The 27370-nt window shown below is 37.3% G+C and overlaps 1 protein-coding gene across 1 annotated transcript in view; it reads left to right on the top strand.

The window, feature by feature from the left end:
- Positions 1 to 27370, top strand: part of WWC2 (WW and C2 domain containing 2) — a 103391-nt gene that overhangs the window by 58016 nt on the left and 18005 nt on the right. The window contains exons 5-15 of the mRNA XM_072863482.1: positions 193 to 272; positions 3679 to 3808; positions 4481 to 4627; positions 5596 to 5669; positions 9968 to 10210; positions 15154 to 15243; positions 17179 to 17792; positions 20535 to 20655; positions 23174 to 23254; positions 23337 to 23423; positions 26579 to 26771. Coding sequence (XP_072719583.1) covers positions 193 to 272; positions 3679 to 3808; positions 4481 to 4627; positions 5596 to 5669; positions 9968 to 10210; positions 15154 to 15243; positions 17179 to 17792; positions 20535 to 20655; positions 23174 to 23254; positions 23337 to 23423; positions 26579 to 26771 — 1860 coding nt within the window. The remainder of the gene's footprint in view (positions 1 to 192; positions 273 to 3678; positions 3809 to 4480; positions 4628 to 5595; positions 5670 to 9967; positions 10211 to 15153; positions 15244 to 17178; positions 17793 to 20534; positions 20656 to 23173; positions 23255 to 23336; positions 23424 to 26578; positions 26772 to 27370) is intronic.

Below are 27370 nucleotides of genomic sequence, written 5' to 3'. Positions count from 1 at the left end.
ACTAAAGCATGTTGCCCATAGACATCAGGAAGAGAACAGATCCTTTTGTTTTTAATATGTGTCAGTAGAGCAATTTACTCTCTTTTTTTTTTGTCTCATCTGATGTAGAGAATACATTAATTGTTCAAAGCCATGTGTTACACAATTTAACAAGAGGAATTTTCTAACTCTTGCTTTGATTTAACACACAAGGTTAAGAAGCTGAAGAGGGAACTCTCACAGATGAAGCAAGAGCTGCTGTACAAGGAACAGGGCTTTGAAACACTGCAACAGTGAGTAAAAGAAAATAGTTGAAACTGACTTAATTCAGTTGCCTGATTTCTTTTTTTGGCATGGAATTGAATCCATCTTATGTGAGAGAATTACTGGGGGGGAAAATGAGAATCTAATAACTCTTTTTGTTGTAGTTAGGAAGCAGGAAATCTGTAGAAATTACAAACCTATTGTGCAAGTGTTAACATGAGAAATCTGTTCCCCCTCCTATTTTTTTTCCATGAGGTAGCTTATGTTGCAAAGAGGCAGAAAGAAGGGCAGTGGTTAAGGGTCCCAAGGAAGAATTTACCTGCTTTGCATGTCCCATTTAAAAAAATTTAAAAAAAAATTTTTTTGAAAAAGTAATTAGGTCTTTCTTTCATCCTTCCCCACGTCTGAGCTCAAAAGAGAGAGAAAGAGAAGGATGCTGTTCTTGGAGGTATAAATGGTGCACAACTGCGCAGGGTTTGAAATGAGTCACAATTTGAGGATTAGAGACCTGACTTTCTTTGTTCCAGTTGCTGGGATGCCTGGTGTCCAAAGAGCTGATGCTGAACTGGGTGAGCATTCTGGGTATTTAACCAGTTGGATTATTAGGGAGTGAATTTTTTTCAGTCTGAGCACTCCCTGCTGCTCCTGCCTTACAAAGTTGGGCCCTAAAATATTAAACAGTACTGGAACTGTCACCACGGAGAACTTGCTGCAGAGGAAACCTTGCTAACAAACATGTTTTCTTGACTAATGTGAACAGAAATTTATTAATGCTAGTTGTTTTCCGTATTGTGGTATGTACCCATACATTAAGGATCTATTTATACAGTAAAATGCTGAGCTGTGTGCTCTTAGTACACTAGTTCCAGTAGCAGAAGCAATGTTGCCGCGTTAATGTAATATTGTCTGGATTCATTTACCTTTTTTCTCAGGACCTCCTGTGTATGGCAGCGTACTGTCAGATAAGTAATAATCTCTATCCTGGAGAGCTTGCAGAATATATAGGGAAGATGGACAAAAGGTGGGAGAAGGGAAGTGTATTTCCATCTTCCAGGTAGAGTACTAAAATGCAGAGAATTTGCAAAGCATGACAGAACATCTGTATTTGGAGCTGAGAGATTCAAGTTCAGTTCCCAGTTCTAACCGAAACGTCTTGTAGGCTATTGCCTGTGTATTTTAATAGATCAGTTCTATACAGTAGGAATTTTTTTAAGTGGGAGAAAAAAATTCTAGTCCAGGAAATGGCCAATCATAATTAGAGACGCGTCAAAATGGACAAAAAATGTTTTTGTGGTTTGGAGATTTTGAAGTCAATTGGGAACCAAAAACCCTCAGCACCTTAGGCGGATGCCAGTCAAGTCTCTATCCTCCTTCATTTTGACTAAAACAGAAATGTAAGATTTTTTTGTTATTTAAATATATAAAGACTAGCGGGGAGTGAAGAGAGAAAAGGATAGTTGATTGAATTTATTTAACCATAAATCAGATTTCATTTGAAGCAAAATTTAGAAGACAGACGTATTGATTCTAAAGCTTAAGGTAATAAAAACTCATGCTGCTGTCCCAGGATTAAAGGTTAGCCAATCATGCTGCTTTTATTATATTAATTCAACAATGAAGTATTGTTTTAAAGCAGCTTGCTCACAAGCCATTTTGATAGGAATCCAAAGCATGTTTCAGAAACTGTCAACAGCATTCCACAGAAACACAATGGACGTTTGTTTTTAAAATTCAGTCAGCCACTTTCAAACAGTACTAATCCCATTAATTTAAAACAGGAAGATGGAATATCTTATATGTCAGAGATCCTTCTTGTCCCTCTTAATTATATACAGAATAAAGCAGTTGTGATTTGAATGTGGCACACCATATTACTAGGCAGCATGTGGTGTTTTACCCAACTGTTCATTCATGATTGCAATTGTTGGCATATCCTGTATCTATTTTACCTTAGCAACCTGATAAGTTACCAAAAATGGAGTGTTGTCAGACAGTAAGTAAGTGCCTACCTATGAAAGAGTTTGAGGAACTTTCAAGCTGAAACAAATACATCCTTGAATAGGAATCTGAGTGCTGAGTCACATAGGCAATTTTCTTACACAGATGCAGTTCTAGTTTGCACAAAAACTGAAATGTGGAGAAAGGAAAACAGGCATGCTCGCAGCTTTGAAGACCACTTTAGAACCTTGATATCTTTGTGCAGAAAACTGGAAGTGAAATAGAATACTGTTACAGGTGTTTCGTGCGAGTTTCTGTTCTTGCAGGGGATGCTCAAGGTCACTTCTGATCATTAAAATGTTCATTCCTCATTCACAAGGTTAGTGTCTTCTAGCAAAGACGATGGATGATGATAAAAACAGAAACCCAGTGGCATTATAAAAGAATGTCTTCTCTACTTGATGCTTGACTTTTGTGAAGATGGTTGTTGTTTCTAATTTTGTGAAGCACAGCTGCAATCATTTCTATGATGCTATGAAATATTCAGTTAAAGGAGAGGTCAGAGAAGTGTGTTTACAAACTAAACTGTACTTCTTGAAGTAAATAAGGAAATACTAAAATGAAGTATGTTTTTATCTCTAAGTTTGGGGGCTTTTTTGTTGTGTTATTTTCAAATTACAGTTTTTAAAATCATTGATAGTCCAGGAATTTGATAAATTGTCCGATGTATGACATATGGTATTAATTATCCAGAGATTTTGTGAATAAAGAGAGCCTGGTGACTGGCTGAGCAGAACAGCTGTTCTAGACTGTTAACGCCTAGGATTAGGGTGAACGAGAGGGAAGCTGAGACAAGAATGGAGCTGGTTATGTTTCTTCTCTGCAAGGCTGATTAGTACTGAGAAGCTTGCCTGTCTGCCCATGTCACGATGTGGGTCTGGGTAGAGGAATACTACTAGTAATAATTTCTGCTTCTGTAAGGGTCACAAGCAGTGAATAGTATGAAAGGTGTACCCAAAAGCTGCTTCTGTGCTGCAGAGTTATGGTGGGGGTGGGAATTTTGACAGTGTTGTCAGCAACACTGCTGTACTGCTGGTAGCATGTGTAGGAGTCTTCAGTGCTCTGTGCCCCTGTGTCTTTAAGACTAGATCGACTAGAATTGCTTGTGGAGTCTCTGCCTTTGGTAAGGTCCCAGTAGCTTAGCTGAGGTGGTTTTAAAGCCAACAGAAATATTTTTTCCATGAAATTTCCTGATGTCAGCAAAACCCATCCACTGGGCACTGTGTATGTGTTAGCTTGACATTTTTGCCAGGGATTAAGTAGTAAGTATTTTAATAGAGACTTCAATGTCCTTTTTCCTCTTTGTACATCTGTTATGGGAAATGGTGTCTCATCTCCTTCTCTTCTGTTCTCTAACTGTGCTTCTGCCTGAAGCAGAACAGCAGAGATGTTAGTATTATTTTCTGTATCCAGTATTAATATTCTCTCTTTCCACAGAATTGACCAAAAAATGTCTGGAGGCCAGAGCGGGTATGAACTATGTGAGGCCAAAGCCATCCTGAGTGAACTGAAGTCCATCAGAAAGGCGATAAGTTCAGGGGAGAGAGAAAAACAAGATTTAATGAAGGTATTTTGAACAGTTGACGTAAGTTTTGTGTGGATTTGTTTTACCATGAGTAACTTTCCTGATTATAAATATTTTGCATTTTATACTTTTTAAGGGATTCTCAAAACTCTTTGAGACAAATGAGTATTAAAATCAATTTTCCGATGCAGAAACTGAAGCCTGTGACTTTCCTAATTCAAAAAGCCACTATATGTCAGTCAGAGGATACATATTTCTGAACTTGTATGTAAGGTACAATGCAGGTGTTACTTCTAAACCACAATTAAAATATTAAGTGGACAAAATTGAGAGATGTGTTTTTGAGATGCATGGCCATTTTCTAACTCAGTGAAAGTTTTCCAAATCTAAATTGCCCTATTTCCTTTTCTGAAAGCAGATCTTTTTTAATTAGCGAAGTATTTAATTGGTTGATGAGTTAAAAAAACCCGACCAACAAACAAACAAAAGAGAGACAAACCCACATGAGTAGTTTTTATATTGTCACAGGTGTTGGTCACCCTTAGCGTCACCTATCAACTGCTTGGTTAAAAGGATAGTTTGCTTAATATGAAGTAAACCCAGAATTTTTATATTGGAGTCTTTTATGTAAACATCTTTTGGAGATAAACTAGTATAAATACGATAAAGTACAAAGGAACTTCAACACCACCTCCTTCTCCGTTTCCTGGACAGAGTCTTGCAAAGCTGAGAGAGAAGTTCAATCTTGACCAGACCATTGGGACATCTGAACCAGACTTGAGTTCTAGCTCTGTAAACTCCCAGCTGTGTTTTTCTAGACAAACTCTGGATACAGGGTCTCAGACTGACATTTCTGGTGAGGTGAGCTTTTTTCCAGATTGTCAAATGTAAAGAGAAATTGAATCAGAATGCTGTGGTTAATGGAATTGGAATAAAATAGTTGTTTATTGTTGCTGATAGGTGTAGATGTATACGTGTTTAAGAGAGAATTACTTAGAATCAGTTATCTGATTTTTTTGCCCTTAAATTTTAAATCAAGATTCAGATGAACTTTATACGTTTGGCATGAAGTGTTAATGACAATTTGATTTAATCAAATAGTTCCAGTACAGTGAAGATCGGCATAAGTAGATAGTATTTTTTGGATCTGTCTATAGGATATGTTTCACTTTACAGACTTAATTCAATATGAAGATGTTTTTAATTTTCAGAAACAAGGTCTCAGAACTTAAATGTGCAATTTCATTTCACGCAGCTGAAAAACTGTTAGTGGAACTACTTGTTCAGTGGTTCATTAAAACCTTCTCTGTTTCACTGACGGTATATTTACATACACAGGAAGCTGTGCTTAATTTTGGTACCTTTGAAGTTCTGTGAGCTAAGTTTATAAGGAAGAGATTGTACAAGGTTTTCAAACAAAGAGCTAAGCTTGTCTACGTTTTGTATCAAATTTATTGAAGTCTTATTTTGAAATGCACTGACTTAGTTCTAAATTCTGAGTTCAGCGGAGTTCAAAGTAGCAGATCAAAATTTTGGGTGCAATCACTGCAAGACTTCTTTGAAAATGCTCTTGCTTTACTCTGATGGAATATGGACAATTGGTAGTACAGTAGTTAAAAATAGATGAACTGGATCAGAAGAAAACAACAGTGTTTTGTACATCTGAGTGGATTCCTAACTAAGCACTTAGTTAAGTGCGTGGCTGCAGGTGCGTATGGTTTTATTTTTCTTAATTCGTGATTTTTCTAGCCTCTGCATAGGTTTTGTTGATTCATTTAACAGCTTTACACAGTAATAAGGCTAACTTTTTTTTTTTTTCCTCTCAACAGGTTGGAGCAAGAAGTAGATCAAACTTAGCAGAGAAGGTCAGACTAAGTCTTCAATATGAAGAGGCAAAAAGAAGGTAATAGGGTTAGCTGCTATGTTAAGTTCCAGTCTGGAGTTGGGAAGGGTCTGATCTCTGCAGCACTATCATCGTGCTCGCAGTGACATCTAGTGGACGGCTCTCTGGAGGCACTGCGGGCATTGCTGCAAAGTGTTTCTTTTCCTTCAGAACGCAAGCAGACTTTCAGGAGCAGTTGGTGCTTTTGAACAGTAGGTTTTACATTTAATGCTAAGTTGAATGTGTTAAGAAAGAAAATGCAGACAGTGACAAATTAATGGCAGTTCCAGGATTAAGGGAATAGAGGGAGCTGACTTTCCACTGAAGGGGGTTGTGAGGTGATTTATGTCCATTATATCCTACTTTGGGATTATCATTTCAGTTTACTATGCCACTGAAGGCTCTTCAGTTTTAGAGTTGCTTCACTTCCAGTGCAGATTTAGTAGGCTTAATTATTTCCTTTTTCCCTGGGACTTTGGATAATTTAAATACCTGTTATCACTATGGGGTTGGTTTTTTCATGAGTTTAACCTGAGGAGAAAAGAAGTCGGGAACTGGTCCACTGATGAATGTGGAATGCCTTTCAAATAAAGTTCTGCTCATGAAAGCAGTGCCATTTTGATGAATTAACATAGCACTGAAGAATGGGCATCAGAAAGCAGAACATTCGGGGATAGAATGACATGTCTTGTGGTGCCCCAGAAGTGCTGCATAATACTGTGGGGAAGATTTACTATTAAAAAAAAAGTGTGTGGGATATCTCTCTATTAATAATGTATTAATTGTGTTGTATTATTTTCTAATACTTTTCACAAAATTAGGTGTCAGCTATTCAGAAACCTTATAGATTTTGTTGTGGAGGTGCTTTGTAATTTAGGGGGAATAGAAACCTAAAAAGTTATCCCACACACAAAGTTCATTTTTTACTATAAGGAACTAAACAAGGCAATAAAATAAAAAATAGCGCTTTTCCCCAGATGGAAACTGTGCCTAAAATGCCATTTAAGTATTATTTCAGTTGGAATACTGTGGCATGGTCATTTAGAAAACTAGGAAAAGAAATTTGCATCCTATAAGTACAAAGTAAAGGCATAGTTAGTTTTTTATGTTTTAAAGGCAGGAGGCTGCACAACCAACGTTTTTTTTCCTAATTTCAAATGTATACCCTCCTCATGCAGAGTAGTAGCTACCGTCCTCCCGGTAACAACAGTAATCCTTTATATCCTCATTACGGATCATAAAGCTTTGTTGAATGCATTGATTATATAATAAAGAGTTCTAAGGCTATTCTGTTTGTTCAGTATTGAACATGTATGATTTTGGCTCAGAATCCTCATGTACATAATATTAATTGTCAGATGGTGTTTTAAATGCAGATAGATGGCATTTTTTTCTCAGGCATAATTGGTCCAAAACCAGATCATCCTCTATTTTGACTATGTCTTGATACCCAGAAGTCCCAGCATTGTGTGTTATCTCTCCTTTGTAGGAGCAAAAAAATTCCTGGCAGTAAGTCAGTTTACCACTTCTACCTTAAAAACAAAACAAAGCAACCCCAAACAAACAAAACAACAACAAAAAAAACACAAAAAAAAAACCGTAAAAAAGAGAGAAGTACAGTGTTCAGAGTATGCAGTACTGCAGCACAAGATTTTACTTTCTCACAAATTGCTCAGCTAAGAATGTGGGTCAAAATTTCAGTAGCTCATACCTTTGCATAAATAAGTATTTGTTCTATATAACATTAGTGTGTTTCAAGGTTAAATTACCTCCTTTTAAATGGTATCTTTATTCAATTTTGCCTGAAAACTGCCCAGTATTTAATATTCTTTTCAGCTTTAAATAAGAAAATCGTATGCCTTGAAGACACCGTTAAAGTCTTTAATGCGTTTGCATATACTGGCTTTATCAGTGACTACAGGGTGAACTTAATAAAGTGTACATATCTTGGAATAATGAAGATACATACCAGTTTTTACATAAAGTTCAGTACCTAATTACATCCACCCTGATTATTATGGCCATTGTAATCATCACTATATTTTAATAAGTATTGACCATCTTTTCTGAAATGTTAAATGTGCAAATTCTTAGTTGTTTTGTGTTAAAATAACTAAGAGAAAGAGAGGATCTTGTAAGTGAACTTCTCTAGTTGAAAATTATCAGATAATTTTGTATGTTGCATATTTTATGTTGCTTAGCCAGCAGAATGTCTTGAAGAGGTGCAATGTTGTTGTTAACTATGCTAAATTCAGTTGCAATTGTTATTCAAAAGGATCTGATATAGCGTGCTGATAATCTTATACGGACGTGGTGAAGATCTGGTTAATACTCCTTGTTGACCTGTTGAGCAAGGACTCCCTCAAAAGCGTGAGACCAGTTCAGTTTTCATATCCATCTAGTCCTTTGCCTGTCTGATGAGGCAGCTGAAAAGAGTGTCAGTTATGGTAGCAGAGAGTTGGCTGTAGCAAGGGGAGCAAAAGAACTGTTTGGAGACCACCATCCCATCCCATCCCATCCCATCCCATAAGCCATCAAACAGCTGTCAATAGCAGCTACTTTCAGAATAAGGTTAGCTAGAACCAATGACCTGGAGATGAAAGTCTTAACATTTCATTATCCATCTGAAATTATTCGGTTGTTTTCCCTCTGAGTACTGCTCCTGTAAAGGACTGTTGAATATAAATGATATATGTAACAGCTGCAAAATAGGTTGAAATGCTTCATTTAATTTCACTGCTGATAGTATTTCTGTTTATTTTGCATTGTTTTTCTGTGAAAATACCCTGAGTCAAACTTATTCTTGCAGAGGTTTGGTGGGAGTATGGGTTGTTTTCATTTTTTAAGCTGCTGTTTTTCTTTGAGGTGCAGATGAGAAGGAAGTGTTACCTATGGAAAAAGAAAGGGAGGGAGTTCCTCTTAAGCTATTAGTATAAGCAATGGGATAGTTAGATTCAACATTAACTATTTTTAGCTTTGACCGTAAATAAATGCTTTAATGTACTGTAAAATTAATACTGGAGATGCAAAATAAGCATGATATTATTAGTTTTGTTAATCACAGAAAACAAAACTGGAAACAAGAAAAACATTTTCCCAGAAAACTGTCAGAACTACAGAAAGATTATACATACCAAATTATCTGTGTGTAGTTATGAAGTATGACATGGGTCATTACCTTAGGTAGTGCCTGGTAATATTGAAGTTGCACGGACTTGTATCAGTTGTTGAGCTGACATAGGTGTATTTAACTATGGTGGTTACAAATAAAAGTAACAGATCAGTTCCTCTTGCCCTAAATTGTATGGGAACATCTTTCTATTTTGACTTCTTCTTTCTCTGCCTTTTTCCCAGCCTACAAGAAAGAGGTTCAGAAGGCTAGGACCTGTTACGTAGTTCAAAGCTTCCATATCTTTAGCTATGCAGCTGGTTCAGGTGTGGCTAAGGCTGGAAGTGAGTGAAAGTTATCATCTTATTAGATATGTGGCACCTATAACGGGAGCTTTTAAGCTTTCCCAGTGGACAACGAGTCTTTATTGCAAAACCTGCACTTTTAAGCTATGCTGCTGAGCTCATAGAATGATTATGGAGACTGAACACTGGAAATAACCTGTCTTGATGAGGACTGAGCTATAGTACAATAATAATGTAGGGAAGTTTCTGTTTCCATTCTGTGCATGTATCTGCGCAATATATATGGGTAACCAAGTCTTGCGTGTCTTAATGCTGTGATTTGACATCTGTAATGGGAACAGCAGTTGCACAAACTCAAACTTTTGAGTTAATAATCTCCTTTCTCTTTAGGTGGCTGCTGTCCTATTACCTTTTATTTTAATCCCATAGAAGAACAATGCTTTTGCCTTTTAAGATTTGCATACATGCATGCTGCTGAAGTGAGCACTTTGCTGTGGTGCGCGTTCTTTCACCATGGTCGTTGCTGTTTCTGAGGAGCAGTCAGCTTCCAACAGCTTAGGAGAAATCCATCATACTCCTAGATGAGTAAAGCATAGTGCCACTACTATGTTACCAGACAGATCACTTTCAATAAAGCTTTTATTAACGTTGTGACTTTTACTTCAACTCAGCATTTGAACAGGAGCAACTCATTTTTAATGCGTATGCATATTGCTGTTGGCCTGGATAGGTGGCTTGCTTTTCTGGCATAGTCTGCATTCTTGTGAAGCAAAACTAATTAAAAGTATGGCTTTGAGTAGAAAATGTTATATCCTGATACCTTTCAAAATATTGTAACACTTCTCTCTTTCCTGGAATTTGTGTGCTATGCTGGGCTCAGACAAATCTGCTGTGTTTTATTTTAGCATGGCTAACTTGAAGATCGAACTGTCTAAGCTAGATAGTGAAGCCTGGCCTGGGGCACTGGATGTGGAAAAGGAAAAACTGATGTTAATCAATGAAAAAGAGGAGCTTTTAAAGGAACTGCAGTTTATTACACCACGCAAACGTACTCAAGATGAGCTAGAGCAGCTAGAAGCAGAAAGGAAGAGACTTGAAGAAGAGCTGCTGTCTGTAAAAAGCACACCCAGTCAAGCACTTGCAGAAAGGTAAGGGGTTGTCTTTTGCTAATATTAAATGCTGCTTTCTGCAATCGAACCTTTGTAGTCATTACAGACCCTGAACTATGCCTTGATGGGCTGTTTTCCTTCAGTAACTGTTCTATGTAGATCTTAATTAAATTTGTTATTAGCCCACTGGGCAGAAACACAAAGAAGTCTTCTGTACTGTGAGAGAATGCGAACACCCTGTATGTGTTCTGCAATATCAGTTGCTCTGTGTTTGCTACCAGCATGAAAATCCCTGTGACAGATGTTAAATAACTGAGGAATGTCAACATACCAGCAGGAGGGCAATACATCATTCACTCATTTCTGATAATAGCTGTAAACTATTTGAACTCAGGTTACAAAGATTATCTTGATTGTTGCAACATCTGAAGCCTTTCATTGTGAGTTTTATTACATACAAAAATGCAACCAAAGGGGGAAAAAAAAGTTCAGAGGAGAAGTATAATTGTTGCAAAAGTTTCCTAACTTGCTGCTACCAAACTGGTAACCGAAGCAACTCCCACAATAAATTGTTTTAGCCAGATTCAGAGTTCAAGAAAATCAAAGGTGACCGTCACAAATGGACTTTTCATCAACTGTAAGTGGAAATAAATTCATGGGCACCTCTAGCACACATCAAATGCAACAAACACAAAATGTCATTGTGTGTATCAGTGTAGTATGCCTTATTGAAGTAATACAATCAGCATTGTAAGCCTTTCCTACTTTGCTCTGCTGGGAACCACCTGCTGTTGTTCCAGTTTCACTGAATGGCAAAATTCCTGTTAGTGGCATTAGAAATTGGGTCCTAAATTGTAGCTGAGTAGTCAGGAAATTTTTTATTTATGAAGTATGTATGTGTGTATTAGGCATGATTTTTAAACATATTTGTACACTTTATAGTAGTTTAAACTGCATTATATTGATAATCCAGACATGTTTTAGAGGAAGGGTTATGTCCTCCTGGAACTATATTTTTACAGGAGAAGTAACCTGTCTGTGTTAGTAGTATCTAAATTACCATGGATCCATTGCTTTCTGACTTCCATTAATAAATGGAGAATAAGGGGTCAATAATAAAATCACATTGACAAATAAATTTGAATCTAAAGTTCTGATAATATGTGTTCTGATAATTGTAAGTAATAGGTCAATCTTGACTCATGCTGTAAATTGGTAGCTGGTTTCTTAGTCTTGCGTTTTGGATTTGCTTGTGTAGTGCCAAAGAAAATTCTGCACCTGACCATTTTCCCATACAAGTCAGATGCCAAACTTGGAGTACCAAGGGCAAGTCAGATTGTCTCCCACTGTTAAGAAGAAATGAAATGGCAGGTTTTTTTCCATGTATAGTGACACAACTAGTTGTTACAGCTTAAAATGTTTTCCCTCTATTTTCTTCAAATTTTTTTCCTTTTGATTTTCATTCCTGAAAATGTGGAATTTTTTCCTGAGGTTACTGTAAGATTTCATGTCATACACTGCTGGTTGAGGTAGTATTTATGGTGGCTTCTGGTTTGCTGCTTTGCCATTCCTTTGAGTCTCCAGTGAATTTCTACCTGCAGCTCTTTATGATATTAAAACTGTCTCCTCTGATGACTTCATAGCACATCAGTTCTTTCACATTAAGCTGTTTTGAGGATTACTTCTGGTGTGTCTGCTATAAACATAAAAAAAAAAATAACCTTCATTTTGTAGAAGGGTTCAAACGGTGAAACTTTTCCTGAAATGTTAATTTGAGACAAGGAAACAGTTAATTGTATCTCATCAACCATCAGCATTTTAAAATATTCTTGGAGATGAGGAAGATTCTCCTCTCCATTATCAGTGGAGGAGCCACACTGTCTTCAAAGCACTGCACTGTTGTTGCATTACTGTTTTCTTTCATGAAGTTTCATGAATGCCTTAGGTTTCCAGTGTTTTCACAGGTACTCATAATGAAGCAACAGTGTAAGAAGCTACAGATTGTGTCAGAGCTTGATGTGATGAGGATTTTTTGGTTTGGTTTGGGGTTTTTTTGGTTGTTTTTTTTGTTTGGTTGGGGTTTTTTTTAGTCTTTTCTAAAGGGGGAAGAAACAGAAGACTTGCTCTGACTTAACATAAAAACATTATAGCATAGCTCTGGGTTATTTTGGAGTAGGATGCTGAAATTGCCACTAGTAGATGTACTCAGAATCAATTTGCAGAAGGAGGGTATAAATCATAACATATCAACTTCAAAAAAGCAGAGACAGGGCATACGCTGGCTGCTTTAAGAGGCCTTCCAGCAACTATATAGAAATATCTGGATTGTGGAACTGTTGAGAACGAGTTGCTACTTTCTTGCCTCTGTGTTCGTGTCAGGGAGATTCCATTACTGCTTTAGTCCTTGGCAAAATCTTCCAAGTAATCACAGGCATTTAAATAGATGCATAATTTAAATACTTGATTGTGCTGTTGCCTGCAAAACTGGCCCCTGCTCTTGTGCCTGTCATAAACAAACATGTCCACGTAAGTTTGCATTGAAAGGTGATGTGTGTGCACTTTAACTTTTTAATGTATTTTTTTTAAGCTTCTATGCCCCTCTCAGCAATGTTACAATTTAAGATCAAAACTGGAGAAAGATGTCTCACTAACACTCAAGGTGCTCCTGCAATGAGCAATAGGTTAATTTAGATAGGAGGGGTGCAAACCGGAGAGACTGAGAGAGGCCCATGTCAGAATAGATAACACGACGGTTGTTAAGGTGTGTACATGGTCTTTGGGATATTAAAGTTCCTGCTTATGCTGTGAAGAAGGAAGGTTCATTGTTTGAAAGTTTTGGGGGTTTTTTGTTTGTTTGTTTAAATTTGGTCTGATGTAGAATGAAAAAAATTTCCTTGAATCTCAATTTGTTGTGAGATAGTAAAATTATTTCCTGTGTGTCTTGGAACTTTCAGGAGTGATTTCATCATCTAGCTTGCATTTGTGACTTGTGACTAACATCTTTCTGAAATTTACCTACAGGTATTAATACTACTTCTTTAATTACTAGTAGATCAAATTACATCTAGGAAAGACTGTTTTTTCAGGAGCTAAATTATATGGGATAAATTACATTTTATCAACCTCTTTAAGATAATAAAGGAAAACGAACTTTTGCTTGTGCTTTGGAGAAAAAAAACAAACAAACCTTTTAGTTTAATAGTACAAATTCAGTGGAACAACTATAGGTATCTGTTTTGAGGACTCCAGTCAGAGAAGTTCCTAAGCTTCTAATTTTCTTTCTTGCTTTTTGCCATTAGTAGTTGAACACATACAGCAATTTTTATGCCTCTTCCTTGAAGATAAAATGATAGTTCACTATTGAAAAGCCACAAAAGAGTTAGCGAAGAGCACTCTTGCTTGGGAAAAGCAGGATAGGTTAGGCTTTAAAAGAAGGCAGAAGGCATAGATAAATAGTAAAATGGTAGGAAAGAGTGTCTGATAGCATAGATGAGCATAATTCTTGGTTTGGAAACCCGTGTGTATGTCTTCCTGAGCAAAGAATGAAATACCGTGTATGCTTTTAACAGTCTTAGCAGGTGTTGGCAGATGAACATATTATTGTGGTGCAAGAGCACACGCAGTGTAGGCAGTGGAGTGGAAGTTCACACCCTGGCTGACCTCGGGGTAACTTATTCACCTTTGCATAACCCAGATTTGCTTGCTGAATAAGCATGGGTGTAAGCAAGTGCTTTTCATGCTTTGCTGAATTGAGGACTTAATGTCTTTTTACTGGTATCTGACACTCAAAGAGAGTGAATTCTGGGAACTCTCGAGTATTTAATTCAGTTTGCATAAGAAAGCAATGGTTGATTTTTGCTTTTTGTTCTTTGAAGTGTTCTCTGCATTTGAGTTTTAATTTATACATCCTTGAGATGCCAGAAAGGCCAAAGGAAAGGTTTCTGAGAATGAATATCAAACTTTTTTTTTTTTTTTTAAAGGAGGGGAGGTAATTTCTTGTTCCCCAGATTTGTTGCTTGAGAACTTGTGACCTGTCAGTTGACTGAGCAAAGGCTATAGGAGAATATACTAATCCACAACTACAGGAGGGTTTTAGCTGAATCCACTGAGGGAAAGTAATTTATTTGGTGTTGTAAATGGATTGATAAAAGGGAATTATGAGAGGAAAAATGACTGTAAATGTTAGTAAATCCTTTTTGCTAGCAGCCAGCCAAAAGGAATGGGACAATTCCACCATTTGTGGGTTTAGAGCTAGTCTGGATAACAGTGCAGGAGGCAATAAATACTGCTTTTTCATAAAGGTGAACCTTGATAACGAGCATTACAATGCAGTGTGGCTCTGAGGTGATGACAAAGCTGTTGGGGATATAGAAATCTTTACCAAGGACTCCTAAATATGGTCCATCATCTCAGAACCTTGCGCTTGAACGCTGCTTTGATTTACTGTGCTTTGTCTCCGTATGAAGACCCTGAAATCAAAGGGAGTGCTTTAATTTTAACCTTCCTGCAGTGCTACCCCAAGTTCTTGCATTATCGGAACTAATACTGGTATTAGTGTTCTTTTGGGTTTTTTTCTGAAACTTTATTAAGTGAGGAGCCAGTCTACAGCATGGCTTTTAAAAACTATTAGTGCAGATCTTATTTTCCTGAAGTTGCAGCTATTTTCACAGTGCTCATCTGTTATTCTTTTATTGGGTGCATTTTCCCTTGGTACAGTGTGAATGTACTAACATTCTGCTTGCTTGTACACTTAGCAGGTTTGTTACAGTGCTTAGTATTCTTCAGGTAAAGTCACTCTGCTGAAGTGGTTAGGATTTTATGATAGGACTGAGAGCTAACACAGTCTCTTGGATTTTAGTAGTTGGTAACCAGATGAAAATATGAGGGATCTTCACTTTGTTTCTGTCTTATCTATAAAAGTACTTTAGCCTCCAGATTATTTTGTAATGCTTTCCTGTGCTTACATGTACCTCTCTTTCCAGGCTGAAATTGGAGGAGAGAAGAAAAGAGTTGGTTCAGAAACTTGAAGAAACTACGAAGTTAACTACTTATTTGCATTCACAACTTAGGAGGTGAGACTGTACTACATAATGTAAAACCTGTTTTCAGCAACAATCTAGTGGCCCTGGCTGTCTAAACTTCATTCTTAGGTTTTTCTCTTATCTGGAAGCTGAACAAAATTTGTTTAATATTTAAGTAAGAAAATGCAAGCATAATAGCTTCAAGCATTTTGCCACCATACAAACCTGGTGTACCTTTATAATTTCAGTAAGCCCTCAAGACTGGATTGAATGGATTTTTTTGCACAGCTTCCATAATTAAGCAGGCAGATTTTTTTTTGCTTCAGTGTAAATAAATAAATCGGGAATTCTCTAATTGGTCATACCTTCAAAATCCTGTCATTGAGGAGACCAACTGGTTTCTCGGAGTTCTGTCTAAAATGAGTTATTAGAACTGTAGCCTTTATTCTGTGTAATAACTGGAGAGGCTTAATGAGTACATGTATGCATGTAAATACTTGGGTGAATAGTTGATTCTGGGGTTTTTTCTTCAACACTGACTTAGGCTTTCTGTAGACAGAAATGTATCCTCAACAGGATATTTTTTTTTCCTGACAATCATTGATTCAAAATCTGACTCTAGGTTTATGAAATTCGTAGTGATAACAAAAAAGGAATCAGTTACAGCAACTGTGAACTCAAACTCATTGCTCTGATGGGAATTCTAATATTTAATGATACATGTAACTTGTCCTAGGGAAGAGTTTCTCTCACTTTTGGGCTGTACCCTGGGCTACCAAACCATGTGTCTGTTATATTTATTTAGAAAATCCTGAATTTTCTTGTATATCCCAGTGGGATACACCAATCAGACACTGCATTAATGTTTATCTATTCTCTTAGAAATCAAAATGGGGCTTTCAGAGGAAAAATGTTTTTAAGCATTCTGTAAAGGTCCTCTCACAGTAAGCCATACCATCCTATTCCTGGGACGCAGGCTGGCTTAGCTATCTCAAACGTCTTGGCCAGATCCCATAAATTGCATTTTGATTGGTGATTAGTTAGGAAAAGCGTCTTTTAAATAATTTTTTAAAGTATTCTGTGCTCATGTTTGAACTTTTGGGGGTCTCTTTGTCCTTTTAAAAGCAGTTTTCTAGCCCAGTAGCAAAATTTTTAAAGTTGATAGCTCTGTTATTGTTCAGTAAACGTCTTTTAAGTGTTTAGAAGGGTTTAGAAGGTGTTTAGAAATAATTCACTGCTTGAATTATTTTTCCTGACATTTTTTCCCAGCAAGAGTCATCCTGAGCCAAGGCAGTGACAGTTTCTCTAGCCTGGCAGGGCTCCTTATCTCCTATTATTAACAGGAGAAGACTCAACAGAACAGAATAGACTATTTCAGTTGGAAGGGACCTACAATGATCATCTAGTTCAACTGACTGACCAATTCAGGGATTGCATGTTTATGTAGTTGGATACTTTGCCATGCTTAAGTAGTTGGATTTACTGTGCATGCAGAGTGTGTATTGTCTTATAGATGTGAAGCAGTTCTGCTGTAAGTTGTCTCCTTCTAGCTGCCATCTTTCCCAGGTGCTTGGGCAGAGAGCAGGCTGCATAAATAGCTCTAGAGGTGGCAGCATTCCTCTGCTGCCATAACTTCCTTCCTGGAGGTCCCTTTTCTGTCGCACCAGGGTGGAGCGGCTCTTTGAGGGAATACAGCAGCTGAGAAGGCTGCTGTTACTGCCAGACCAGTTTGTCAAATCTGCAGCCTTTTCCTGAAGAAAACAGGCTTTCGGAGCAGGCCGTAAGCTGCATAAGTTGCCCTGATGGTGTGCAGGTTGGGCACACTGATCTAAACCAAGTATGGGTGCTTAAAAGAAATAATGCCCCAAGCAGCATTTGGTTGTAAATTGTTACAGTGCAGCTCCAGTCAATCTTACCTCTCCTTGTACCATTTTGTGCTGGTTTAGTTTAGTAACATCAGTGTACATGTTTGTGCTTTCTTTGCAGCCTCTCAGCTAGTACATTATCTGTGTCTTCAGGGAGCAGTTTGGGATCTCTGGCATCCAGCCGGGGATCTCTGAACACGTCAAGCAGAGGGTCGCTAAACTCACTCAGCTCCATGGATCTCTACTATAACCAAGGCGATCAAATAACAGATTTGGACTATCAGTATAAACTTGACTTCATACTGCAAGAAAAAAGTGGTTACATTCCTTCGGGGCCTATCACTACTATTCATGAAAATGAAGTGGTCAGTTCCCATGGGAGGCTGGGTTACAGTGACTCTCCTTCAGCTGCAGACCATCCCAAATTGACTGAACCTCCCAAATCTGTGACATCACTGTCTTCCAGATCCTCGCTGTCCTCCTTGTCCCCCCCAGGCTCCCCTTTGGTTTTAGAAGCTGCGTTTTCAGTGTCAGCTCAAAATTCCCCTCTGCATCACCTCACTACGGACTTTGAAGACTGTGACCTTTCGGGTGATTTTGCAGGCGTTAGTCTCTGTGAGAACCAAATATTATTGGACTCTGAAGCCAGAGCAGGATCTCAGATTCCTGCAGATGATAAAGATCTTAATGAAGGCATTAGGCAGCCTCTGCCTTCTCTACATGAAGGAAGTTCAGGTAATAAAAAACCCCTAATGTCAAATGTGTATGTTACTTGAAAATTTTGAACTAACAGCGGGCTCTTGAATGGGGAGGTACCTCATGTAACTGAAGAGTATCTTGATCAGCATACATTTGCCATGGTGGGCAGTCAGTAATTCTGAGGGACGTTACATAACTTCTAGTTTTGGCTGCAGAGAGCTATGATCACCCCAGTTCCATCTACATTTTTCAACAGCGATCTCAGAAGGAAAGTTCATGTATTGCAGACTCTGTTGTGAAAAAGTAACAGAAAAACCTGAAGCTGGATCTTGAAGACATGGATGCGTGGTCTTCCTAGGTATTGTCAGGATGTATGGGGATAGAGCAAAAACACCCTCTGCTGGTTTTTGGTAACTTGAGATCAGATACTTTGTTTCTCACTGAAGAATAAGTTACAAATTGAAATGCTCAGTAAAAGAGATTTCTGGACTTAAGAGTTAGAATTTTTATGTGTGTATGTATACATAGTTATTTGAACCTGCTGTCACTGAAAGATCTGCAGTTCTTTTTTTTTATTATTTATTTTTATGTGAGTTGAGAAAGACAAGTGACCACATGCCGTGTAAGTTACAGTGAGACTCTCCCCATTCTTAACATGGATTCCATAGCTTTTAGCTTTTTATCCATCTGAGAAATGTATGGTATACATAGTACAAGTCCCCCCTCTGTTCAACTGTGCAGAGAAAAAAAAAAGAAATTGACTGATGTCCTAATGGTCTGAACCTGTGAAATGCAAAGTGGACAAACATGGAAAGGGATTTGGGGGTGAGGGGGTCAAGGGAGTCATTTTGTCATTTGTCTTTTCAGTATAGTGGAACACAGTAGTTATTTTGCTTTAGAGCCATATTATAAAAGATGGAAAAAATGATTAATTTTCCTCCCCATATTTCAGCAGTATATCCTTTCCAAATTAACAACAACTTTTGGTCTGTCTGTCTTTGCAATCTGGCTGCAACTCATCTAGTCCGAGAACTGAATTTAAGGTGTTTTGGAATTTGGGAACACTAGGAATTTGGGAACTAGGGCTATGAGGAATCAGAAGTTTGGTTTTGTTTGGGTTTTTTTTTTTAATTTATGTCTTTAGATCATTATTTTCAGAGGCATCATGTGGTTGTCTAACACTTTTGAGCTGTTTTGAGCGCCTGTTATTCTGGATAATGTCAGGGTGCCTTTAAGCATATAAGTAGTTATGGTTTTAAAATATAAATTCATCCTGTGATTCTTCATACTGATACTTCCTTATGTAGGGTCATATATATGATACAAATTATCTTTAAATCTGTATTAAGACTGCCAAAACAAGCACTCAGATTTTGCAAAGCCAGATATTAATTATGCATAGTGGACACTAGTACCTCTATTGTCCACAGTAAAATGGGCCTCGTGGTGAGGCTTCAGTACATTAGCAGTGAGTCAGACCTAGGGTTGGTTCGGTGTTTCTACTCCAGTTTCATTCTTGGAAATGCTGCAATGCTGAATGGGAACGTTTTCAACAAACTCAGCCAGAGGCATAAAACCTGCATGGAAAATTTCAGCTCACACACTAAAGTTTTACAAGACTACAAATCTGAATACTGCTGACTCTTAACTTGGAGGTAAACGAACATACCTGAAGACAGTATAGCTAGTATGTTCATGTAATAATCTGCATTGGCTTTTTAGATGCAGTGCTCACCTGCTTCTCTGTCTGTCTCTGACTTTTCTGTACAGGTGAACCGTACAGATATTTGTTCCTCTGCATATGTCCCTGCTGTCAGAAACCAAGTTGGAATATCATGTAGTTCTTCCACAGTCAGTCTCTGTCATTGTCAAAGTCAATTCAGGCTGCTGTGGTAATTCCTAAGGGTAATCAATAAATCATGTCATCACCTTCACCCCTCACATGGGGGGGGGGGGGGGGGGAAGAGCACTTCATCATCAAGGAAAAAGCATTCCTACTGCCATAAATAAAAGCACAAATGCAGCAATCAATCATCTAATCTGAAGCCTTAAATTTTAAACATCTTAACAAGATGTAAAGTCATGATTCAGGTGGGGACGATAATGCATACCAATATCCTCACCCCTTGGCAGATAAAAGTACTGCATAGGTCCTCAATTTCCTATGCTGCAGAACGTGGCTTTCCATGAATGCTGCTGCTTCACTGCACGACACTAGTGTATGAATGCAAGCTGAAGATTAAAGCTAAGTAGTAGTTGATAGTAAAGAGACTGTAGCATAAAAAGTTTTTGATGATAGTAAACCAGAGGGGATTTTTCATTTCTAGCAGTCATATCGCTGGGAAGAGGGTGTCTGTCTGACTTCTGAATATTTAATAAACAGCAGGCAATCACTTCGCACGTAGCTGAAGTGTTACTACAGTGCAGAATATGAACATGGCAAATACAGGTTTAAAGATCAGGATAATGAGGGTTAATAATGAAGATAATGAAGAATAATAACTAGCTCAACAGATATGGGTGATGATAGGAGCCTGTATCTCTGGGAAGGAATAATAGTTGTACATTTTCAAGTTCATCAGTTTGGTTATATCCCTAGCCAGAATATGTGGTAACAGCAGTACAGTCTCAGAATGTTTAATGATGTGGAACAAAACTACTCTGTGATACTCAGTTAAAGGTCACCGCTTTCAACTTGACAACTTTCTAAGCTATGTGCTTCTCTCTTTCTGACTATTAATCTCTTGGACTAATTTTCATTCTTCTTTCTTTTTGTAGGTGTTGACTTACCGCGAAGAACAGCTCACCTGCTTGAGGAGAAGACAGCTTGTGTATCTGCTGCCGTGTCCGATGAGTCTGTAGCTGGAGATAGTGGTGTATATGAAGCTTCTGTGAAACAGTAGGTTTGAGAAATAATGCAAGTTTTTCCACCAAAAATTTAAATATCTCTATAAGCAGTTGTATAATATCAGCATAAGCAGTTTATTGGTCTTGCCTTTTTTATAAATATTTTGTCCTTTCGTATTGAAAGGAAGGCACATTTGCCAAACAATTAAGTTTGATTGCTTTTTTAAGCTAATAAATTTGCATTAGAGTGCTTGTATAACTTGATTGAGTAGCATTAATATGCTACCTTCTAATCCTGTTTTTTTTTTTCTTGCTAGAAGTGTTCCTAGGAGGAAAGCTGTATTTAAGCTATACAGGTTCTGCCACGTGGCTGTATTGACTCTGCTCAGAGTGACTCTTGTTACTTCTTGTTTTGTTTAGATGCAATCTTAGGATTGCATAGAATTTTGCTTGAATATTCTCTTTTTTAAAAAAAGAGGATATAGGAAAGATAAGAAAATCCTCAGTTGTAATGTTGGTATAAAAATAATCCAGGTTAGGGGTTTAATATTCATGCTTCACTGTGGTGAACAGGATACAAGAAATGTATTTGCTGCTGTTGCTTTTTGACAAGACATAACTTCTACAGGATTCTTCATACTGTCTTCTGGCAGTGAGAACAATGAACTTTAGACTGCATAACAGAAGACTATTGCAAACTATGAGAGAAACCAAAATCTTTGTTTTTTACCTCAGTTTTGGCAAGTTGTTGACAGGAAGAATTTTTTGTCCTTTTTGAATATTCAGAGAGGTGTTTTAGCAGGATGGTTACAAAGACGTAGATGCATGTCTCCTGTTGCCAGGCTAAATACTTTTCTATTAGGACAGGTAAAGGTGCATTATGGTATCATAAATGGGTTTTATTGGCCTCTGATAAAATTACTTCTAATTGTCAAATCTTTCACAAATTAAAAGGTAATAAAGTAGATGAGACCAAATAAAAAAGCTGAAATACAAAAGGGGTTTCTCCTGAAGTGTTAGAATGGCCATTCAATCTCATCTTAGGTCATGGACCCATATTTCACCCTGAAGTCTGAATCCTAGTATTAGTTTCCTCCATGTGTTGTTAGACCTAATGCAACTTCTTAGGCTGAGATAAACTCCCGTCTATTAAAAACTCAGCCTTCGCTTGACTGAGTGGCTGTGACTGTGTGTTTTGGTTCAATAACCATTGTTGTCTTTCCATTTTGTTTCAATTCTGAGCCACTGTGATCAAAACTTACTGTCTGCTCCAGTTATAAGTCCAGTGGATAGAAATGAACAGACATCGGACCAAAAGCTGTGGATGTTCTGTGGTGCAAGTCTTTAGCTGTCCTCTCCAATGACTGCGAGTGGTGGGATAGGTGGGAAACAGAACAAATTCCTGTCTTCTTCCTGGCATTACTCAGGAAAAGAGGGAAGACGACAGTTGCATCCCCTAAGCCCATGTACAAAAGGAAACTATTGCCATTAGTGCAAGCTAAGATTTACAGACACTAGTCATCCCATGATAGCTCCAGGTGTGGATACTCTTAATTCTTACTGAGTAGGAAGCAGTGAAGAGGTAATGAGTGTCTCTGTGTGAGTTACTTATGTTTAGTAGAAGTGTCTTTATGAGCACTGTGTATGGAATGACTTACAATTTGTCAGTGTGCTCCTGAAGTTACAGTACAGTGATTTCTGGTGTATAGACCAGTCCTTTGTACTAAGTAATTTAAGGCAGGGGAGGAAATAAATACACTCTATCAAATTAGCCATCAGCCAGGAAATGAATAGTAAAAAGGAAACCTCTAAATGCAGAGTCTTAAAATAATGCTGTCATATCTTGATAAGGTGTGGGATGTCTGTGTCATTCTCCACATTTCCTATCTTGACATTTTCTATCTTGATCTTGTTTATTGATCCCAACAGTCTAGTTTTAAAAATCAATGAAATACATTAATACCACATCCTCACTCAAACCTCCCAGAAAATTACTGGAAAGTATTTTGCCACATGGATTCTCTGTAATTCCATTCAACGCTGGAGTTGTTCCTCAGCTGCAAGACTTGAGTCCCTTTGGTTCTTTGAGTGCCTCTGAAAACAGGCTCAGAGGAAAGATGCTTCTTGTTTGCACAGAAACCTCTTTATTTTACAGAGCTTCTGCTTCTCGAATATTCTCCAAAGGAGTATTTCATATCCAGTTTACATGTGGTCTGGTGTTTATTACAAGTTTTAATTTCCAATTTTGTGTTCAGGGGGATAAAGAAATACTAAGTATGTATAGGAAAATGTTATGAGTTTTTCTCAAGCCTGTTAGTGTGGCCTGCTTCAGTAATCAGCCTAAGGCCTTTCCAACTCATTACTGGAGCTGTCAAACTGTTCAGGCAGCAACTGTCCCTAAAACAGGCATTGCTATTGTGTAGGCTCTAAAATTCTCATTTGGAGTGCATGCTGTAATTAAATCAGCCTGTTTAGGAGAATGTATATACGTTCTGTGTACGCATACCTTAATTATTGCTGAAAGCTAACTATAATTTTCCTAAAATTGAGTATTTGCCTGTTTGCCCTAGACCAAATGAAACTGAGGACATTGTATACAGTGAAGATGATGCAACTACTCTAGAGGCTGCCCAGGTACAAATAGGACTCAGGTAAGTGACCAGCAAAGGGAATATTTCTGTTCATACATAAATGCGAATAGTAAATTTCCCTCATGTTGTCTTTCTTTAACAGATACGACCACAGCAGTTCAAGTTTTGTGATAATCATAGTACAGCTCAGAAATCTTCCAGCGTTTTCTGTCCCCCTTGGCTCTAAAGTGTAAGTCAAACAATCACTGAGCAGTAGTGTTGAAATATAAGAGTATAATTACAAATTGTAGAAATTCACCAAAGGAATGGATTGATTTACTGCTTAACAGCACTAAAATATGTATAAAAGTTTTCAAACTGTAGTAATACTTAGCTTTTACATATTCCAGCAATGCTGCAAGAAAAAGAAGTTATCAGGAAATGTGCACATTCCACTAAAGTGGAACAAAAAGGATTTTTTAAAATTATGCTTCATTTAGTGTTTTTAAACATTCTGTAGCTTTGTGAGTGCAGAACAGCTATTCTATAGTTACCAAAAACCAATCTTTTGATACTTTGCCATTCTTTCGGCTCAGAATGTTATCTTTTTACATTTATGTGGCATTTAGATGTAAAATGGCATTAAAATAGTATGTGTCTTTTAAGTGAGCTTTTACAGGTAAGGGGTAATTTGATAAATTGCAAGTGGACAAGCACAGCCACATTGAGATACACCTTCCCTAACAACTGGAGCTTGGAGGTCTGTTAAGAATTAGTTCTTGTGTTGAATGGGACAGGAAAGGTCTAAAAGTAATTACAGTGGAAATAGTATGTAGGAAATGAACAAAAATGCCTGAATAAAAAAATGTTACCACTGAGATTCTAATCCAAAACTCTCATCTGTACAAATAAGTACAGCTTGCCTTGGCTCCCTGGGGACACTTGTACTTCAGAGAGCTTTTTTACAGATTGGAAAGCTATCTTAAACTGTTGAGAAGCTTAATAAGATTAGAGTAGAACATAATCAGTCTTTGGAAAATTTGGTTTTCTTGCTGGTTCCCTTCCTGCTGTCCCCCATCACCTTGAATTTCATTGGCAGATCAATAGGAAGCCACTGAATATGGAAAAGATGTATGGGGTACAGGCCTGGGTGCTTGTTGGATTTTTCTGTTTGTTTTTGTTTGTTTTTAATAACAAATGGCTGTCTACTACCATCCTTGCTTCTCTGACCTCCATCTTTCCCCTGCTGACCTTCCAAGTCCACTAGCATTTAGCACAAGAATATAGAAGAACTACAGAAGAATAAATTGACACAGCTGAGAGGAAAAGTAGATAATGTAGAATATAAAAAGAATGTCAGCAAAATGTTCAGTAAGATAAAGTTAGGTCATAGCTGGCATCATTTTAGGAATTAAAGTATAAAGTTGTAATTAGTAGTCGAGCATCTTCAGTGCAGAAGTCCAGACCTGCTGCTGCTAAAAAGATTTAATAAAACTAAAGCTATGCAAAACAAGGAGGAAGAAAGGACAGGGTAAAGGAAGGACCTTGCAAATAGCATTTTTTCTGTCACTTGCCATTGTGTGCATATATGTATATACTGTACAGATATGTACAATGATAAAAATTGGGTCTGGAAAATGAAGCTATGTTATAACTGTATTTTCTAGAACATCACATTGTATAATTAGTACTTTATTGAACCTTTACACACAGAGGAGTAGATTTGACATGAGGTCTTACTGATACCTGTTCCTACACTGTTTGTAAAAGCTGTTCACTTTTAGAGTAGGTAGAGCCTAGCAGAATACTTATTATTTGTGTCAGGATCATTTTTTCATCACTTGAGAAGTCATAGGTTTGTCACAGCAAAATCTGAGGCATTGATTAACTCTTTAACTTTCTTAATTAAAATGAAAGTAAGCACTCTTGTAAAACAAAGCCAGTGAGCAATTTATCTTTTACTTCTCTGTTTACCCCTCATTCAGATAAGCCTGATGCCAATCAATTGGCTAACAATTATTAAAAGAAAGCTCCAATGAACCACCTTTTAAACATACTTTTAATGTACTTTATCTTCTATTCCTACCTCTTTTCTAAATGTCTCCTAATTGCTTAATCTACTAAAATGCCTGTTTTCAGTAGACCATGCAAATTGCTTACCTGCGTTTGTTTGAATACAGCAGTAGCATTACTGGAATTACACTACACTACCACTTAACTTTGGGATTGATTTGTCAAAATGCTGGATATCTGCTATCCAGGCTAAACATGCGAACGAAACAACTTAGATCTTACTCTTTATCCAAAGAAGCTTGGGATGATTGGGGAATAAAAGCTATGCCCAAATTCAAATAACAAAATCAAATTTCTCACAGACCTAATTTCTTTTGGTTTAATTAATGTAAAACTAAGTTTTTGACAATAGTAACAGTATGTACAAAGTCATTACCAGAAAATATAGCAATAGTACTATAAATTTTGGGAGAACAAGTTTTTTCCAGAATGATTTTCTTTGGCCCACTTTTTCTTCTTGCTTTAGCTAGCTTCATTGCATTCTATTCTACAGTGAATGTCAATTATATTTAAAGCCAATACCAGAAATAGGCTAATGCATAGACACAGAAAAGATATAAAACCATTACTATGCTCATTCATGTGTATGAGAAGCTGTGCAATAGGTAAATAACATGTACAAATTGCATTAGGAATGTCTTTATCAAGCTACTACTAAAGCGACACCTGCAAGTTAGCAAGTATTACCTTTATCTACATAATATCCATTAATATTTGTTCTATAAAAAGAATGCAGCTGCGTAACAATTCCAAGTTATTCCCTTAAGTGTTTAAGTTTAGGCTTGCAAGATGCATTCTTCTAAATCTCACTTAATGTATTATGAATTGATCTCAAGCAGCTATGGGCCTAGCTATTTTCTTCCTCATTTTCCTTAGTTTTCTGGTTTCTTTGTAGGTTTTGTTTGTTTCTTTAAAAGATTAAAAGACGTCACTGCTCTTCAGTGCTGCTCACATCATTCTAAGAGTTTAATTTTTACATCCACCCAAATTTTTCTCTTTTTTTTTAAATTAAGATCATGTTTCCTCCCATCTGTGACATGATCCTCAGTGTTCACAGTCCTAAACCAGAGGATAAATTTGGATAGAGACAGAAATAGCTACCTCTCTTGCTACTACCTTACCAGGCACAGAAATTCCTTTTTGGGAAATGTTTGTGCAAGGGGCAGGAGTTTCTCACTCCTCTTCTTCACCTCTTTTCCATTCCACCTCTGATTTGTTGCTGTTTCTTTTTCTTGCTATGCAGTCCTTTAGTTGATGGGGTCAACTTCTATCATGCGTCACCAGCAAGTGCTAGTTTAAATACAGGTAAAGATTTTGTTTTGTTTCTGGCAGGTATATTAGAGTAGCAGTACTTCCATCCTCAACTGATATCAGCTGTCTGTTTCGCACAAAAGTTCATCCTGCCATGGAAACCATTTTATTCAACGAGATATTCAGAGTAGCCATTTCCCAAGTAACGCTGCTACAGAAGACACTGAGAGTAGATGTTTGTGCTGTCAGTAGAAGTCGTCGAGAAGAATGCTTGGTATGCAGTTTTATTTCTGGCTTTTTTTGGCATGCATTTGTTTATAGTGTCCCCTCTTATTTTGATGGTCAAGGCTGCTAGAATTCCACAGTACTTGGAGACAAACTCTGAAGCATAACTTGGTTGTTACTATAGTACTTAAAATACTACCTTTCTCTGAAATTCCTGATACAGAATCTAATCCTGGATGGAAGTTTTAGGAGGTGTTTGATAAATCTAACAGTGCATTACCTTAACCCTTTAATTACAGATTCCATCCTTGCAGTTTTATACATAAAATTCCATCCTTGCAGTTTTATACATAAAATTCCATCCTTGCAGTTTTATACATAAAAAAACCTCATAAACTTCATTGCAACACTACTCTAAGCCTAGATTTTAAAGTAAAAGCTGAATAAGAGCCACAGTATGTCCAAAAAAAAAAAGCAAACCCTCATTATCACACCTTGTCACAAAGAACAAACTAAATTACATTTTTGCACGTTGTTGTAGATTATATGATGTCCACCTTTTTAGTCTTTATGATTTGTAGAGATAATAAAAAGGCATGACATTCATAGACCAGTCTACTGGAAACTGGCACTTTTAAAATTTTGTTG

Source organism: Ciconia boyciana, chromosome 5, assembly GCF_034638445.1.
Source record: "Ciconia boyciana chromosome 5, ASM3463844v1, whole genome shotgun sequence".
Taxonomy (NCBI): domain Eukaryota; kingdom Metazoa; phylum Chordata; class Aves; order Ciconiiformes; family Ciconiidae; genus Ciconia; species Ciconia boyciana.
Note: the sequence above shows the minus strand (reverse complement) of the source record. Positions and strands in the feature narration are given on the sequence as shown.